At 40.2% G+C, this 18369-nt stretch overlaps 1 protein-coding gene across 1 annotated transcript; it reads right to left on the bottom strand.

Moving 5' to 3' along the window:
• Positions 1-5511: 5511 nt before the first annotated feature.
• LOC124257531 lies at positions 5512-15306 on the bottom strand. The gene is made up of 7 exons (XM_046691624.1): positions 15240-15306; positions 10090-10391; positions 9436-9675; positions 7938-8341; positions 7139-7235; positions 6397-6488; positions 5512-6203 (listed from the first exon to the last, which is right to left on the bottom strand). Exons 2-7 carry the CDS (start codon positions 10382-10384, stop codon positions 6162-6164), a joined length of 1170 nt encoding a protein of 389 aa, XP_046547580.1. The 5' UTR covers positions 10385-10391; positions 15240-15306; the 3' UTR covers positions 5512-6161.
• Between the last annotated feature and the right edge of the window lie 3063 nt (positions 15307-18369).

Raw genomic sequence — 18369 nt, 5'->3', positions numbered from 1 at the left:
TAACACGGAATACCCACGGTACAGTACCACAAGCATAGGTTGCTAGGGACCTATCATAACACGGAATACCCACTTTACAGTACCACAAGCAAAGGTTGTTAGGGGCTATCATAACACGGAATACCCCGGTACCACAAGCATAGGTTGCTAGGGACCTGACATAACACGGAAAACCGACGGTACAGTACCACAAGCAAAGGTTGCTATGGGCTATCATAACACGGAATACCCCCGGTACAGTACCACAAGCATAAGTTGCTAGGAACCCATCATAACACGGAATACCCACTTTACAGTACCACAAGCAAAGGTTGCTAGGGGCTATCATAACACGGAATACCCACGGTACCACAAGCAAAGGTTGCTAGGGGCTATCATAACACGGAATACCCCAAGCGGTACCACAAGCAATAGTTGCTAGTGACCTGTTATAAGACGGAATACCCACGGTACAGTACCACAAGCAAAGGTTGCTAGGACCCCCGTCATAAGACGGAAGATACCCACGGCGGAATACCCACAGGTACAGTACCACAAGCAAAGGTTGCTAGGGACATGTCATAACACGGAATACCCACGGCACAGTACCACAAGCAAGGGTTGCTAGTACACGGAATACAAACACAAGGGTTTCTAGGGACCTGTCATAACACGGAATGCCCATGGTACAGTACCACAAGCAAAGGTTGCTAGGGACCTGTCATAACACGGAATACCCACGGTATAGTACCACAAACAAAGGTTTCTAGGGACCCATCATAACACGGAATGCCCACGGTATAGTACCACAAGCAAAGGTTGCTAGGGACCTGTCATAACACGGAATACCCACGGTACAGTACCACAAGGAAAGATTGTTAGGGACCTGTGATAGCAAGGAATACCCTACATACGGTATGACAAGCGAAGGTTGATAGGAACCTGTCATAACACGGAATACCCACGGTACATTACCACAAGCAAAGGTTGCTAGGGACCTGTCATAACACGGAATACCCATGGTAGTTTCACAAGCAAAGGTTGCTAGGGACCTGTCATAACACGGAATACCCACGGTATAGTACCACAAGCAAAGGTTGCTAGGGACCTGTCATAACACGGAATACCCACTTTACAGTACCACAAGGAAAGATTGTTAGGGACCTGTGATAGCAAGGAATACCCTACATACGGTATGACAAGCGAAGGTTGATAGGAACCTGTCATAACACGGAATACCCACGGTACAGTACCATAAGCAAAGGTTGCTAGGGACCTGTCATTATACGGAATACCCACGGCACAGTACCATAAGCAAAGGCTGCTAGGGACCTGTCATAAGACGGAATACTCTCGGTACCAAAAGCAATGGTTGCTAGGGACCTGTCATAACACGGAATACCCACGGTACCACAAGCAAAAGTTGCTCGAGACCTGTCATAAAACGGAATACCCACGGTACAGTACCACAAGCAAAGGTTGCTAGGGACCTATCATAACACGGAATACCCATGGTACAGTACCACAAGCAAAGGTTGAAAGGGACCTGTCATAACGAGGAATACCCACGGTAGAGTACCACGAGCAAAGATTGTTAGGGACCTATCACAGCAAGGAATACCTACGGTACAGTACCAAAAGCACGTTTTGCTGGGGACTTATTGAAACACGGAACGCCTACGCTACAGTACCTCAAGCATTGCTGGGGGGCCTTTTGTAGCACGACATACCCTCGGTATATTGTTTTTTTTGTCCCACATCTCTTCACGGCTATCATAAGAGCAGGTTGCGGGTTTGTTAACAGGATAATAAATGTCAAACTGTGACAAATTTGCCCTGCATGTTTGATGGGTTCACGGATAGCAGCTGAATAGATCATTCAATCATTCTCGAGGCACGTAATGCTACCACCTGCCAACTTATAGCTTGCACACTTCGTTAAGAGCACTTAATATGCAACCACTGTCTTGAATCATGAATCATGTATATTTTTTAAAACAAATTTCATATTAAAAATTGCGAATAGAACAGGCGGTTTGGCGCCCCACGTTGACGCATTTGTGACAAATTTTGAAACGATTTACATAATCCGCTTAAAACTATTCAGATTCCATTTGGGGTTTAAAGTGTTGTTTTAATTATATCTAAAATAATATTAATTGGACAGACGTTGCTTTTAAAACTAAAACGAACATTTATGTTGAAATCCATTTTTACATAAACTATGAGCCAAAATACTTTATTTCCATCATAAAACAACTTGCAGCAATGCAAGTTTGTAAGCTGACAACTATATGTCTCAATAATCTGAGGCATGGGTTATTTTGGCATTACATTTTCTGGTGTATTATTTTCGCTGTAAAATACCAGACTCCAGAGTATGACCATTGGTCACTTCTTACTGTATGCTTGGTGGCCTCTTACGAGAAGAATGGAGGCCTCTTATGAAAAGCATGGTGGCCTCTTCCAACAAGCTTGACGGATGTTTTACGACAAGCATGACGGCTTCGGTAAGACAAGCATGGTGGACTCTTACGACAAGCACGATGGATCTTGGAACAAGCTTGGTGACCTCTTACAACAAGCATGATGGCTTTTTTTTAGAAAGCATGATTAATTCCAAAGGTCTGCAACAAGGTTGCTGACTTATACCACAAGTATTTGTTGCTGATGATCTATTATAGCTAGGATCGTCATGGTTCGAAGAGCTGTGACCAGACCTTCCGTCTTTTTAGGAGATTGATATAATCAAAAATATCCGTCTTACGGATTTAGTATCATAAGCATTTACAGGTCTGCATTAGTTACTATTTAAGGCAAAAAGCCTCCAATACACTTTAAAGTTTGTACATGTACAGACTTCCATACTACTATAATGTGGAGGGCATGCATCCTGACGTCCGTCAACCACTGAATATCAGGATGCTTCCGGCTAGTAAACCAAATATTATTTTCAATGGCATTCAAAATACTGTATATATGTGCATGTAATGATTGACGCTCCGTGACTCTCGAGAATGCAAAACCTTTTTACAGCTGTACGTCCGCCAGGGCGTGTATAACACAGCGAGATACAAACATCCTCTTTGACACTGTGTGTAATTGACAGCAATATATGTGAAATGAACATACGTCCGCCCGATATACCTGGCACAACGCCCCAGTGAAACATGCATGAACATTTCAGGAAGCTATTATTAATGTACGTCAGGAGGCCTTGTTTTTCATTCATATATTTCATTTCTCTTATATACATATGGTTGTCAACGTTTGGTTTAAATAATTCTGCAAATTTCACTGTGATTCTGAGAGTCGGAAGAACAAGTAGTAGTAGTCGTAGTAGTAGTCGTAGTAGTAGTAGTAGTAGTAGTAGTAGAAGAAGAAGTGGACACCAGAAAAGGGTTTAACACATGCTACAGTCGTATCATGGTCATATTATGTCAGTAGTCATATAAAAAATGCTTGTTTCGCAATAGAATGTGAGTTAGGTCTGCAACATGACACATCAACTGGAGTGTGTGTACGTGTACGCGCGCGTGTGTTTGTGTACGTGTCCACGTGCTTGTGTGAGTGTGTTAGTGTACGTGTGTGTGAGAGTTTGCGTTCGTGTGTGTGTATGTATTTGTTTGTGTCCGTCTGTTTGTTAGAACGTGTCTGTGTGTATGTGTGCGTGCGTGCTTGCGTGTGCATATGTGAGTGAGTGTGAGCGCACATTAAAAGTTTAGTTAAGGAATGCATACTAATTAAACAGATGGGTTTTCAGAAAGGTTTTGAACGATTTGAATGTCGAAGCAAGTCTTATTTCGATAGGATTCCATTCTGTCGCTGCCGAGTAATAGAAAAAGCGATGCCCATAGTTTGTAGTCTTAGTTTTCAAGTTTTCAGGACATAGAGGAGATGTGCTTCAGAGTTCTCAGTGGTCTGTAAGGCTGCAGTAGCTCATACAGGTACGCTGCTGCATCACTAGAAATCCATTTGTATGCAAGGCACAGGACTTAGTGGGAAACATGGGAGTTTTGGAGTTATATGGTCATGTTTTCGCGTGAGAGTCACAATTATTGCGGCAGTGTTTATTATTTTATGGAGCTTATTTATTGTTGTCTGAGGAACACCCCCACCCCCCGAGTAGGCTATTGCAGTAGTCTACCTTGAAAATGACTAATGACAGAACAAAGATGATTGCCAACTCTTTGTTCAGATACCTCCTCATATTTCCAATATTTCTAAGCTGGAGGAAGCAGTTTCTGTCCTAGTTGTTGCCGTGATTCTCCAAAGATAACTCAGAATCAAGATGGACACCTAGATCTTTAACTACCTCTGCTACCTGAATGAGACAACTCCCAATAGGGATGGAAGTGATATCAAGTTTTGACCGCCTCAACATTGGTCCAACTATGAGGCGTCTTGTCATCTTTGAGTTTGTTGCTCAACATCCCGGACTTAATGTCCTGAGAACAGAGGGATGTTTGTTCGAGAGCTTCAGCAGCCTCTGCCGGCTTGGGGAGAAAGGGTTTCAGCTGTTGTGTGTCGTCGGCAAAGTGATGACGTCCCATCCGATGTCTGTCAATGAGTTTACCAAGTTGTCTTGTATATAGCGTAAAAAGGATCGGCCCAAGTACAGACCTTTGTGGCACACCACATGTAAGTAGGACAGGTTCTGAGAGACAGCCATCCACAAACACTGACCGGTACCTATCATTGAGGCAGGACTTAAACCAACTCAACGCCATTTCCTGGATTCCAAACAACACGTTAAGGCGGGAAATCATTATGCTATGGTCTATCGTATCGAACGCTGCGATAAGGTCCCCAAAACGAGTAATCCTACATTCCCCTCATCAGCTTCAAGTCTGAGATCATTCAACACCCCGAGGAGCGAAGTTTCAGTGCTGTGATGTTGGCGATACGCAGATTGAAAGGGGTCATCAAAGTGGTGAGTTTTCAAGTGTTCAGAGAGTCTCAGACACACTGCTGTTTCAATCAGTTTCGATAGAAAAGGCAGATTGGACACTGGCCTGAAGTTCTTCACTGTCTAAGGAGGATTTTTCAACATAGGTTTGACAATGGCTTGTTTGAAAGGAGATGGCATTGTTCCAGACCTGACACTGCAATTCACAATGTTCACAATCACAGGCAGAAGAATGTCCAAATTGCCGAGAATGAGCCGGATGGGAATGGGATCCAGGAGACACCAGGTGTCTTGGACTTCTGAATCAGTTTCAGTACCTACTCTTCAGAAACTTCCCTGAGTTCCACCATCGAGGTGGAGAGGAAATGTGTCTTCAACCTCAGAAACTTGGTCCGTGTTGAAATGTTGTCGGATTGAACTTGTTCTCATAGAATTGTACAAATGCATTTGCTTTTTTGTATTTCAGTTGCAGTTCCAAAACTTCTTATAGAGGTAGATGATTATTGAAACAAAATGATTGGATGAGTCTGTTGAGCATGGATGTGTTTGTGATGTAGTTACCCCTGTACCTTTACCATGGAATTTGCCAGACTGAATGTTGAACCAACAACGAGAAAAATGGGTCATGTAGAAAGCAAATTTATTTTCATTTATGTACATTATCACATACAAATAGCAATTAAGAAAATAATTTAAAAATAGATGAACATCCAACAATATCTTCGGCAACATTCAACAACATTCACAAGGATACAAGAGACCAACAGCACAGTATAGAACACGAAAGAACGGTCGTATGCTCCTTTCACAGGACGCTTTGGACCCAGAACAGATCTGGATCCGATATTTTATATCTATCATTAAAAGCAACAGCGTAACTATACGAACACAAACTAACACAGGGGCCCGCCCCAAGCTTCAGACTAAAAAACAAGATGGACACAGTTAATCCAGAAAATATTACAGACACTAATGTGCGTTTTACATTGAAATAATTGAACAAAGACTTAAATTAAGGCAATAATTATATATTCATATTTTAAATATTATCGCAGCTGTATTATGCAACTCGTTACGTCAAAGCAGAACAATCTGAATGTGAATTTACGTTTCTTCTCGTTGTGAGGAAAGTATTTGACGGATGTTATTGAGGAACATGAGGAATGTATGTGTAGGGCGCTATTTATTTGCTGTTCACGGAGTTCACATCTATGCGTCAGTGTGATGGTTTTCTTATCAAATGATCCGCACGTGATCCTCACGTGTTTCGCTTCTACTTCGGCGGCTCCTTTGAACAGTGTTTGATTACCTTTACCTGAAAAAGCCAGTAACATCAATCAATCAACCAACCAACCAATCAATCAACATTTGGATTATCTCCTTATCCGGGTAAGTTCAAACAAAACGTGGCCTTTTAAAAAGTCAGCTAATTGTTTCATGCAAAATAAACTTCAAAGGTCTTTTTGGACGTAGTTCCTTGTCGCTTATGTTATGAGTGTTATACTTACATAGTCGATGTAGCCATTGAAGTCTTGGCTGTAGTCGGTCATGAAGGGGTCACCTCCGATAGACAGATTACAAGTCGTCTTGGCAATGCTTCCTATAAACAAATCAAAGAAACATAAGCTTGGTGTTGTTTACCAACAAGTTTAACGAAAACCATTCTACGAAGAGTTCTTAAATCTGAAAACGAACCAGATCCAGTGAAAACTCACATCAATGTCTCGCTTTAAGTGTTGTTCTAAACGCAGTTAACACCTAGGTCAATATAGATCTAGGTATATATCATTAACTGTTAGACAAATACATTTAAACGTAGTCACGGAGGTTATTAGCAGATTTCCTCTAAACTATATTGGACTGAATCAGTTAAGACACTGCCAAACAAATTGATTTGTGATAACAAAATACATCTTTCCCGAGTCATGATTTTGCAGGAATAAGAGGATTGTTATTGTGGTTTGAAACCCCGGATTGCTCAATCAGATCCAAAATAGAATTTAAAAATCCCATCGATGTAAAATATCAACGCCTGAGAATAGTCAGTCTCGATTATCATCAGATTCCTAAAAAGGCTAAGAAAGTGGTTACAACTACATGTATATGAATGGAAGTTGGTGATGGCACTAGGTGACTCCAACGCCTGCTGTTGCTCCTGACCCGACAGGAAGGACTATGTTCAGTCTTCCCCCAAGGCAAATGCCTAAGTTATTAGACCAGTTGCTCCGGTAGAGACAATGTCAAGCTTACCTCTACCATTTAAGGTCAGACACTCTTGATCATTGACGAGGAATCTAGACTTGGAATTCTTCACCGACAGGGTCAGTTTGTACCAGCCGTCGATGTCCTAGAACAAATATTTCGTAATTGTTTATATTTAATTGTTTATATGTAGTTTAGATTATCAAATGTTGTTTTTAATGTTTTGATGCAAGTGGTATGAAGAATTAATGGCGCCTTAATGACATACAGTGGTTTTGTTAAGCATTTTCCAGCTAAACCTACAGTGAGTGAGTGAGTGTGTGCGTTGGGTTTCACGCTGGCTTTAGCAATATTCCAGCAATACCACTATGGGAACACCAAAAATGGGCTTGACACATTGTACCCATGTCAGGAACTGAACACGACATCGGCACGACGAGTGAGTCCTTTAGCCACTAGGCTACCCAACCACTCTTAAGAACTATAAATATATCAACAGGAAGTATATAAATCTAATGACGAATATATTGTTCGTGATATTATCATTAATTCCAAAATATTATTACTCGAAATATAATATAAGGTGTTCACTACAGCATTATTCATGTGTTTGTGGGGATTGATTTACGCCGCTTTTAGCACCAACAAGGTTGGTAACGACCATCAGTTTACGTGTAAACCTTATGTCTTGAGGAATGTCTTCCCTCTCAAATTGTCAACATGTTCAGTGATAAAAATCCGACAATTAAATTCCTAAAAACACATTGAAAATATTATGTTAATTTCTATAACCGATTGTATTATTTAGACAAGAAATGCCCAATTCATTATAAAAACCAGGTCCTACCGGTTGCATGTTTTCACAAACACCATTGGACAAGTAGGCGGTCCTGACAGCGACATAGAAGTTGCCCTCCTCGGCGTTGAACGACATGATCACCGACGTCTCACCGCTGTTGTTCTTGATGCAGCCGTTGGACAAGATCACCCTTGTGACGTTGTCGTTGTCAGCAACCGGCTTGATGCGGACCTCGATAAATGCTGTGTCAGTCAAGTCGTTGCCGTTGAGGTATGGGATGTCGATAGAGTTGTTGATGAAGTTAGCAGCGCTGTTGTTCACCGTTGCACCCTCTGATTGCACGACTTGTAATCTTTTGTTGATCGTGTTTTCTTGGCGGACGAAGTTTCTGCCGTCTTCGAAGGCTTTGCTGGTGGCGTTGTAGGCGTAGTTGACGAGAGTTTTGCAGCCACCTGTTCAATCAAACGTGTGTCAACATATCAGCATGTGTAAATATGAACTCAATACTCTTACTCTGTATTCACAGTGTTGAGACGGAAGGTTATCATTGAAACAACGTTATTAACAAATTCAGATGATGTTGATTTCGATACAAAAGCGTCATGTATTCACGTTTTTTTAGGTAGGGTAGTCTCGTGGTTCAATCGAAAATCGACAACCCGGGTTCGATTCTCCACATGGGTACAATGTGTGGAGCCATTGCTGGTGTCCCCCGCTGAGAAGCTGTTGGAATATTGCTAAAAGCGGCGTAAAACCATACTCACTCATGTTTCTTTACATGAATACAATTTCAACTCACAGCTATTTATCACGTCAGCATATATATTGCCGGTTGTAGTACTAGTATATAAACTAATCTGAATACTATGTCAATACATGCAAGTAACGTTTAATACTACTGGAAAGGTTGCCGTTAACGTAAGAATTGACGTCAATATGTATAGGGGTATTTGGTTATGAACGCGAGGACCGGTGTGAAAAGTGTGAATCTTGCTATGTAACGTTGCTATGTAAGAAACAACATTGGATACGTTAACGTTAACGTAAGAAATGACGTCAATATGTAACACGCTTCTGTTTTACGAACGTACGAAGAACGAACCGGAAAACACATACACATATCAATTTATTTCATCTTCTGAATTCCGCCAGCTGCAGTGGAATTCCCCCAGGGGAGTCAAAATGCCCCAATTTATTTAAAATGATTAAATATACAATGTATGTCATAAAAGTATAGGGGCGGTGAGGTAGCCTAGTGGTTAAAGCGTTGGCTCGTCACGCCAAAGACCCGGGTTCGAATCCCCACATGGGTACAATGTGTGAAGCCCATTTCTGGTGTCCCCCGCCGTGATATTGCTGGAATATTGCTAAAAGCGGCGTAAAACCAAACTCAGTCAGTCAGTCAGTCATAAAGGTATAGCTTTTGTCAACTTTGATATTATATTCATTACATAAAATGACAATCGACTCAATTTTTAATATAATTTTCTAGTGGCAATTAGAGAGTTTGTTTTGTTGGTGAAGATACGTGAATGTATATACATACTGGAGAAGACGGGCAGGTCCTTGATAGCATCCGGTTCTGAGGGCTTGGTTGGGGGGTTGTCACACATGCACTTGGCCTGGGACCAGACCAGTCCCCAGGGGCAGTACATCGCGTACTGCACGTGACCCACCGACATGATGAACATTCCGGCGTTTGTGTGGGCCTTGTGTGGACAGTAGCAGAAACACCCGGTCATGTTGAAAGACATGGTTTTGCAGTCTTTCGGTTCCAGTTCGCACACTACACGTAGAAAATAGAAAAATACATGCCAGTACTCTCTCTCTCTCTCTTAACGTTCTGGTAATTACATTTGAAAACTAGCAAAAGTAATAACAGTAGTATATCTCTCTCTTTCTCTCATTCTCTCAATCTAAATGCTCTGGTTTTCAGATTTGAAAACTAGCAAAAGTAATAACAGTAATCTCTCTCCCCCCCCCCTTCATTCTATCAATCTAAATGCTCTGGTTTTCAGATTGGAAAACTAGCAAAAGTAATAACAACAATCTCTCTTTCTTTCTCTCATTCTCTCAATCTAATTGTTCTGGCATTCACATTTGGAAAATAGCAAAAGTAATAACAACAATCTATCTCTTTCGCTCTCTCAATCTAAATTTTCTCTCTCACATTGTTCACGAACTTGACTTTTCCTTATACCTTCGATTGCGTTGTCGCTGGCTGTAGTAGTCGCAACAGTTGTCGTCGTTTGATCCATGGTTGAGTTTGCTGCTTCCGCGGTAGTTGAAGCTGGTTCCACGGTTGTCGTTGCTGTTGTTGCTGTTGTTGTTGCTGTTTCCGCTGATGTTGTTCCTTGTTCTACGGCTGTTGTAACAGCTTCACTAGATGACGGAGTATCGGAGATTGTCGTGATTGATTGGGTGATGGTCGCCTGTATCGATCCACGGAGTAGAACACTCAGAATAACAACCGCAAGGAATGCTGGTCCAGCCATTTTGCAACTGCAATAAAAAGTTCGATTTGAGTTTATGAATTAAATACAAAACGTACCAGTGATATTTACCACCTGAAACCAGCGATCGCGAATATCTGACTAGGGAAAGTTTTTGACACTTTCAATATGTTTTCAAAATTCTATATTTAAATATCAAAATCTAAACAGCCTTTTAAGCCGTTTTAGTATACACACATTGTGTTGCGCATCTAAACACGTGAGATGGAGCTGACTAACTCTCGAAAAAGACCCTTTGACACTTATAGTAATTTATCGTTAAAATGAGTTATTTTTGGATTTATCAAATACCCAAAGATTTAAGTTAGCTGGAGGTGATGGCAAAAACAAACACACAAGAGCCATAAAATACGAATCGATCAAATGATGACAAGGGTTTCTTCTGAAAGTGAGAACGTCTCGAGCCTTGGAATGATATATTGAGGATTAAATACTCCAAGCGAGTCGAGACCTGAGTACTGAAAGCCAGCAGTCACTGAGAATGGGCGTGTCACTTCCACACAGACCTGAGCAATACATCACGTCATGTACATGTCTGAGGGCAACGTTAACGGAAACATTGCGAACGTTTTCTTTTGTCCGTGAGATAGGGAGTATCTCATGAATCAGTAATACTATTTAGGATTTTGGTTCAGGTTAAATATATTTAAATGATGGTATTATTTAACAGAAAAATGTATAGTGTTATTGAGTGTGAGTGAGTATGGTTTTTACGCCGCTTTTAGCAATATTCCAGCAATATCACGGCGGGGGACACCACAAATGGGCTTCACACATTGTGCCGATGTGGGGAATCGAACCCGGATATTCGGCGTGACGAGCCAACGCTTTAACCACTAGGCTACCCCACCGCCCCTATAGTGTTATTGCTGAGAAATAAGTATGTTTCCAAAAGGTAAACGTATTGAATTGGCGCTTTTACAGAAAATTATTTCAGACGGAAATGTTTTTTTTACAAATCGGGATCAGTGATGATGAAAATACAAAACATACATTGAAATGGTTTGTTTTATATTTTGCAGATGTTTTCACTGATTCGGTAACTTACATCAATTGGTTTCATTTCGTGAACTGGAGACAAAACTTTTGAGAGTGACCCTGACCGGTCGTGACGTGTTTTAAGCTGTAAGTGGTCAGGCTGCTTCTGGGAGATCTAGACAGATGGTTATTGCTAGCACCGTGACATTGTAAGAACGTCGCATTGTTATGTGTTTTACTGCGGTTAGAGTAGGTTATGCAACAAGATACGTGACCGGACGTGTCCCGAAAAGGCAAATATCACTGTTGGTCACTTACGTTCACGAGGACATGGGTCGAGTCAACTAGCAGACTAAATTGTTCATGAGCTGGATAAAAGTGTATTATGGATGGGAATTTAACAATTAGTAATACAATCAATGTCTTCTGGCTGCAAGACAGTGGAACATCGTGTCCCTCAGAGTTGATAAAAGTTGATAATTGACTTAATAATATGTCTTTTTAAGGCCATGGATTTTACAATGAGCTACCTCAACACCAGAGAATAATCAGTCTCGACCAACTGTCGATACAGATACCACCGTGATGACACCAGGTGTTCGCCAAACGTTAAGCATGTCCTGTCCACCAGTATACGTAATTGTAGTGGCTTAGGTAAGAGTCGGTAAAAACAGGTGTGCTATAATCTTTATTGGTCTCTTTTTGTGCCTTAAAAATACCTGTAAATACATTTCCACATGCATATGGAAACACGACGATTGTTTGTGGACTATGAATACAACACATTCAATCGTAGCCTGTCATATGTGTATATTTTGTACCTCTAATAGACAACATTCACGTGAACTTTCAAGTGAGGTCGAATTTTGCGACCTTCATGGGCGACTTGATGCAGTTAAAAAGTATATGTTTTTATTTTAAAACAAATTTAAGTGTGTGCTTTATTTATTCTACATTTTAAGATCATTATTATAACAGAAATATGGAACATATTTGTTATTTCTGACGCTATTAATAAATTGGTTTTTTGGTATCTGAAATGTTGAGTTTTCTCAACGGCTGGAATTCGGTTACAAATAGGTAGCACTGCTGTGGGTATGGTAAACATTAACAGTTACATTCCACGACGAGGATGAATTACAAAAAGGGATTGCACATATAACTTGCAGAACAATTAACTTGTATTTACCTTGAACCGTTTGTTGTTCCCCGAAGTTTGAGATGGAACACGAGATTGTTTGTGTTACTCTGGGGGATGACGGAAGAATGTAGAATTAGCTGCAACATTTGCCTTGATTGCACAACACTGATTGCACAACACTGCTGCTGCCATTATATTATTATCGTGCACTTGTTTCAGAGCGGATGTGAGCATCCTGTTATCTTCATCGATTTCTAAACTTATTTTTGTTTTTTAAATTAATGCCATTTTCGGAATAGGATAATGCTGCAAAGTTTCAGATGAATTAACTGACACCAAAATTTCACATACAGACATTTTAGGACCAATTAAGTATAAATTAATTCTGGGAAATAATTATGTCAGTAATATCAGGCATATGATACACTTGATGAAATGTGATTGTGACAGAACAGTATTTTGTTTGTTAAACAATGGTTCGTGCATCAATAATTCCGTTATGTGACAGAGTTTATAAATAATCGAGTCTGGACCAGACAATACAGTGATTGACGTCATAAGCATCAATTTGGTATACGATGACGTCAATCAACCATGTCAGCAAAGCCTGAATACCGGATCCAGTTAAATGCCTTTAAATACAAGCATATGTTTCTGAAGACCAGTTCTAATACGATTCTCCAAGGCGGACTGGCGGAACAAGGAAATACAGGGAGATACATTAACTTCACATTAATCAACGTTATTCAGGCAATTCAAATTTGCTTTCGTTCTCATCGGTACGTTAACAGAAACGAATAGTTACTGCACTATTACGCGTGGAGAAGGTAACACGTTTAAGAAATTTAAAAAAATTAATAAGAGCAGTTTTGGCCTTTGCGTTTGATGTGCCTTTGCATAATATTACCTTAGGGTTTCTTTATTAAATAATACCATTTACCGAATCAGTAGGAAGACACCTGTTGACCTTAACACGATCTGTTAGCCATTGCCCCTTTAACGAATATTTGACGAGTGTCAGATGACCAGGTCGACCTGGATGCCCAGTGCGTTTACCTGTGTTACACCAAACGTGTCGCTAATCACTGACGTCAATGGAAAGACGACACCGGTTCTTGCCAATTCACAAATATCACAGGGTACCGTTAATATCCACAGCCGCACGAGAGTTGATGCCTCACAGAGGCACACGGCGTTCTCTGTGTAGACGTGAACCGACCAAAGAAAGGAACTGATAGAAGGGTCACTGTGCATTTAAGATAAAAATCGAGTTATTTTGGCCCCTTTTCATCTATCAACTTATAATGAGAATTCCTAAGATAAAGGCAGTCTCATGTGAATAAACAGATGTCTAGTTAGACTATTTCACGGATGACTATTAGAACTAGCAATAATAACACTATTCGTTTCCTTTGGGGTTCTCTTTTTAAACGTTTTGAGCTCGGACTAGTATTTTCAGTTTTTAAAACAAAAACATGTTTAATTATTTTATCTATGGAACTTCAATTTATAGCTTCAAAGCCATGATGTATCATGTCAAACTGGTACCACAGTCCTGTCAATGTTGTTATTAATAGGCAATAATTTGGTTTATACAGGTTATTTAATATATCTTTTATTTGCTAAAATAGTAAGGGCGATAAATGATAGGTAATGGTTTGATAACGGTCGCAACACACGGATAGTTCTCATTGTAAAGTTGCAACTGATAATTTGAATCGAACGTATTGACAGTAACTCATCACTGCAAACTCATAACCAAATCCTTTGATTGTATTGTGTGTGTAATGGATGAGAACGGGACTTAATTATCTCCTAGTGATATCATTGATATCAGAATGAATATCTTTATTCAATTCACGAGAAACATTTAGCATAACTTATTTATCTCCTGTTGTGAATCTTGATATCTGAACGCATATCTTGATTCACATTACGATGGCCATTTTGTACAACTTATTTACCTTTTATTATTCACATTGATATCAGAATGTATACCTTTATTCACTTCACGTGAAACATTTAGTACAACTTAATTATCTCCTATTGTGCAAGCTAATATCAGGATGCATATCTTGATTTAGTGTCAATATAGAACGTAAGTGCAGAAGAATACGCATTCTTGACAGTCCTCGGAAACACAACTAAATTATCTCCATTTACATAACGGCATCAGAAGGTTATCTTAACTCACTTTTCAAAGGCAATTCTGATAGTTAATAGTTACCATTATTCACTTTTCGAAGATCATCTAGAAGAGACCCGTGAAGGTATGGGTTAGAACTGATCTTCAGTAACCCATGCTTGTCGTATGAGGCGACTAACGGGATCGCTGACTTGGTTGACACATGTCATCGTATCCCAATTGCGTAGATCGATGTTCATACTTTTGATCCCTGGATTGTCTGGTCCAGAACCTATTATTTACAGACCGCCGCCATATAGCTGGAATATTGCTGAGTGCGGCGTAAAAGTACACTAACTCACTCATCTAGAAGATCATCTTGACAGAAAAGAAACAACCTGCTTTTTACATTGATTTCAGTTTGTTTTCATGGTTTACAATAAAGACCATGCCGTATAACTAAACTACTTTCATTTACATAATAACATATGTACGGTCCACCTGACTGACTTTTGAAGACCATGTATATTCAATGCATTATGAAATTAAAAAGTATAGGTTAGTACGGCATCGAGTCTGTAAGATTATCTTACCTGTGCAGGTTCGTGAGCTCTAGGTAGTAGCCAGATGTGTCTTCGTCTGCCGGAGGACACCTGAGTATTTATATATCCAAGTGAGCCCTCAGGCCATACGTAGGTATATGTTAATGAGCTCGCGCTGTGACGTAATTCAGCGTCCGTCAGTGACAAATTGTCCTCACGATACAATTTCCGTACAGGACCTAGATGAATCAAATGAATGGGAGTACACTATGTGGTATTTACAAACAATTCCGCCCCATCCTCATTGGCATTTCCATTTTATCATACTGTTTTATTAAAGAGCTTTTGTTTTCTCTTTTCTAAAGATGCGTCTCGTTGACTGTCAAATAATTAGATCAGAATACTAATGATAAAAAATTCAGAAATATCAAATTGCATCATACACGTCTTGAAGTTTGTGAAATGTCATTGAAGGACATACAAGGCCGTATGTGAATTGCAGTTTAAGCACACGTAGAATTTAGGCCCCAGAATGTGAAATAGTGCTATTATGTTAACTGTTATGTAACTGGAGTTTCTTTGAAAAAAGGGCGTTTGGGGGATGCAAGAAAGTAATATGTTTGAATTGATGTCTACAGTTTGCAGGTGAATTGTAAGGTGGACATTTTACCAACAGATTCATAAAAGAGGTAAAATCATGCATATAATGTTTAACAAATGCAAATTCCAAACACCGTTTCAGATCCTACTGAGCGATAACATAAGGTGTGTATAAAAATGAACGTTCCATTTTTTAAAGTTGATTTTGAACTCCAGGTACACAGAATCCGGATTCACTGTTGGGGAATAGGCTTGGGGCAAACGTATCCCCCTTTTAAAACCCGTAATATACGGCTTTCCGGTGCACTGGGACGCGGCCTAACACGACAATGATTCATGTTTCTGTTAAAAGCTATGACCGAATACGACATGTGGTACATGCCGTTTGTGCATTTAATGCAACAGACCACGTTTCTTATCCCATGCTGTTTATCAATATGTCAATTATAACCTAATGATGTATAAACTGTTAGTTTAATCCTTTTTAACAAAACACTCTGCTAAAACAGATTTTACAATTCTGACTCTATGATAGGCATGTGTTTATTAATCACTATCAAACAGTGATGCTAACAGGTGTTCGCGAAAGGGTGTGCGTATCTTGCCCCACCGGTGGTACTCTTCATAAACTGTGCAAAAGCTTGTCAGTTCCTAATTTAAAAAAAGTTGAGAACGTATGATGCAAGTGACAATTGGGAATTGCATCAAACTTGTCACAGATGCGTCAGCTTTCCATCACAGGTCTACCATAAAGACAGTTTAAAACTTTATTGGTGCCTTGAATGTTGTAACCTTGATCGACCGATTCTAACTAAGGCAGAAATATTGCTCGACATACTGGGGAAATTGCCTGTTGGAAAGTTGAAATGGTACCTTTTGTCATACAGCCTTATATTGTACTAAGCAATTGTATTGCCTGCATATAATCGCCATTTCTTATCATTCCTTGCTCCACCAATGGAAGATAATCCAGCATTAACGTTTTTTAATTGGGACTGATTACTCGTTCGTATTCGCGTTTTACATGTACATAATTGACACCCAATGCATTGTCACTTCATCTGTATTGCCCGCAGTCAATATATTCAGTAAAGTACTATACACAAAGAACTTAATTAAGCCCCCCCCTGTATTTTTGCAATGATAGGTTTTCAGCAGCACATAAAAGGTGACCACGGTGACCACGATGGAAAAAACATGTGTTTTTCCGACCGTATGATCCTTTGACTAATAAACAACGACAAAATGATTGGAATCATGATAATTGCTCATGTAAAAAAAACCCAATGATTTTCATACAAAACCATGTATGTTCAAGTATGGTCCTGGGATGTTTCCAATCATGTTACAGATATGCTCCAAAGGGTTAAGATCGGGGCTCATTCAATCGTGAGATATGTCAAGGGGTGCTTTACTAGGTTCTTTGTGTATATAGTTATCGTTATCTCGTCAAGCAGAGGGCATATATGTACCGATACATGTACTACTGGCACTGGACTTCAAGGGTTGTGTTGCACGTGCAGTCCATGTAAAATTTGATGTTAAAAGTGTAATAGTTATTGTGACATGTTTTGTTTACACTGATGATGATGCCCCATACCTATTCACATTTGGATTTTGTAACTGTCATTACCCTTTTGAGATGCAGATTGCAGAATTGCTTTCTTAGTGGTGATTGCATGTTGATTTCATATTGTGTGACGAGCAATAGATGCTGGGATTCAACCTGGGTTACCATGTATATAACGATTATTTCTTTCTCTACACACTCAATGACAATTTGTACAGTGTGAATGGCCCGTGAAGGTCCGGGTTAGAATGAGCCTTCAGTAACCCATGCTTGTCGTAAGAGGCGACTAACGGGATCGGGTGGTCAGGCTCGCTGACTTGGTTGACACATGTCATCGGTTCCCAATTGCGCAGATCGATGCTCATGCTGTTGATCACTGGATTGTCTGGTCCAGACTCGATTATTTACAGACCTCCGTCATATAGCTGGAATATTGCTGAGTGCGGCGTAAAACTAAACTCACTCACTCACTCAGTGTGAATGGACGCGTGATTTCAGAAACATGCAGGGCACAAGTCACGGGTTTTTTTATATGCAGACAACTGTTAATAATTTCAAAGGTGTGCTGTGTATTTCTGTATCCATGTATTAAAACTGCACCGAGTGACAGTGACACCTAATGTTGATCTATTCATTTGGAGTTCAGTGGGTCTATCAGCTACTGCATCTATAGGAATGGGTGTGTGGTCGATCGTCGCTTGATTCGGATGAGTCACCGTTATCTAACACGAGGATATCACTGTAATGTGAGTTCAGCTGTGTAGGCTTGTGGGGTAGTGGGATGGTGTGGAGGATACGGAAGATACAGAGAAGAAACCCTGTGATTGGTGCATGCCTATCTTGCCCACACAATCAACCATGCCAAATCGGTCCTCACCCATGAGTTTCGAACGTGGGCTTTGGGAAATGGACGCATGCCAGCACTACTAGCCCCTTTTAAAGGGGGTCCAGCCTCAGGCCATTTTCTTAGTATATCAGTTCCCTCAAAAACAATTTGTTTGTCTGCCAACT

Source organism: Haliotis rubra, unplaced genomic scaffold, assembly GCF_003918875.1.
Source record: "Haliotis rubra isolate DU_JTF1 unplaced genomic scaffold, ASM391887v1 Scf664, whole genome shotgun sequence".
Taxonomy (NCBI): Eukaryota; Metazoa; Mollusca; class Gastropoda; order Lepetellida; family Haliotidae; genus Haliotis; species Haliotis rubra.
This window is presented reverse-complemented; position numbering and strand designations above follow the sequence as displayed.

Excerpts from the sequence above, each read along its gene's own strand:
- LOC124257531 (XM_046691624.1), bottom strand. The coding sequence starts at position 10,384 with ATGGCTGGACCAGCATTCCTTGCGGTTGTTATTCTGAGTGTTCTACTC. Across the intron at positions 7,236-7,937 it reads TTTGTGAAAACATGCAACCG|GACATCGACGGCTGGTACAA; the intron begins GTAGGACCTGGT and ends TATTTGTTCTAG. Across the intron at positions 6,204-6,396 it reads TCAATGGCTACATCGACTAT|GTAAAGGTAATCAAACACTG; the intron begins GTAAGTATAACA and ends TGGCTTTTTCAG.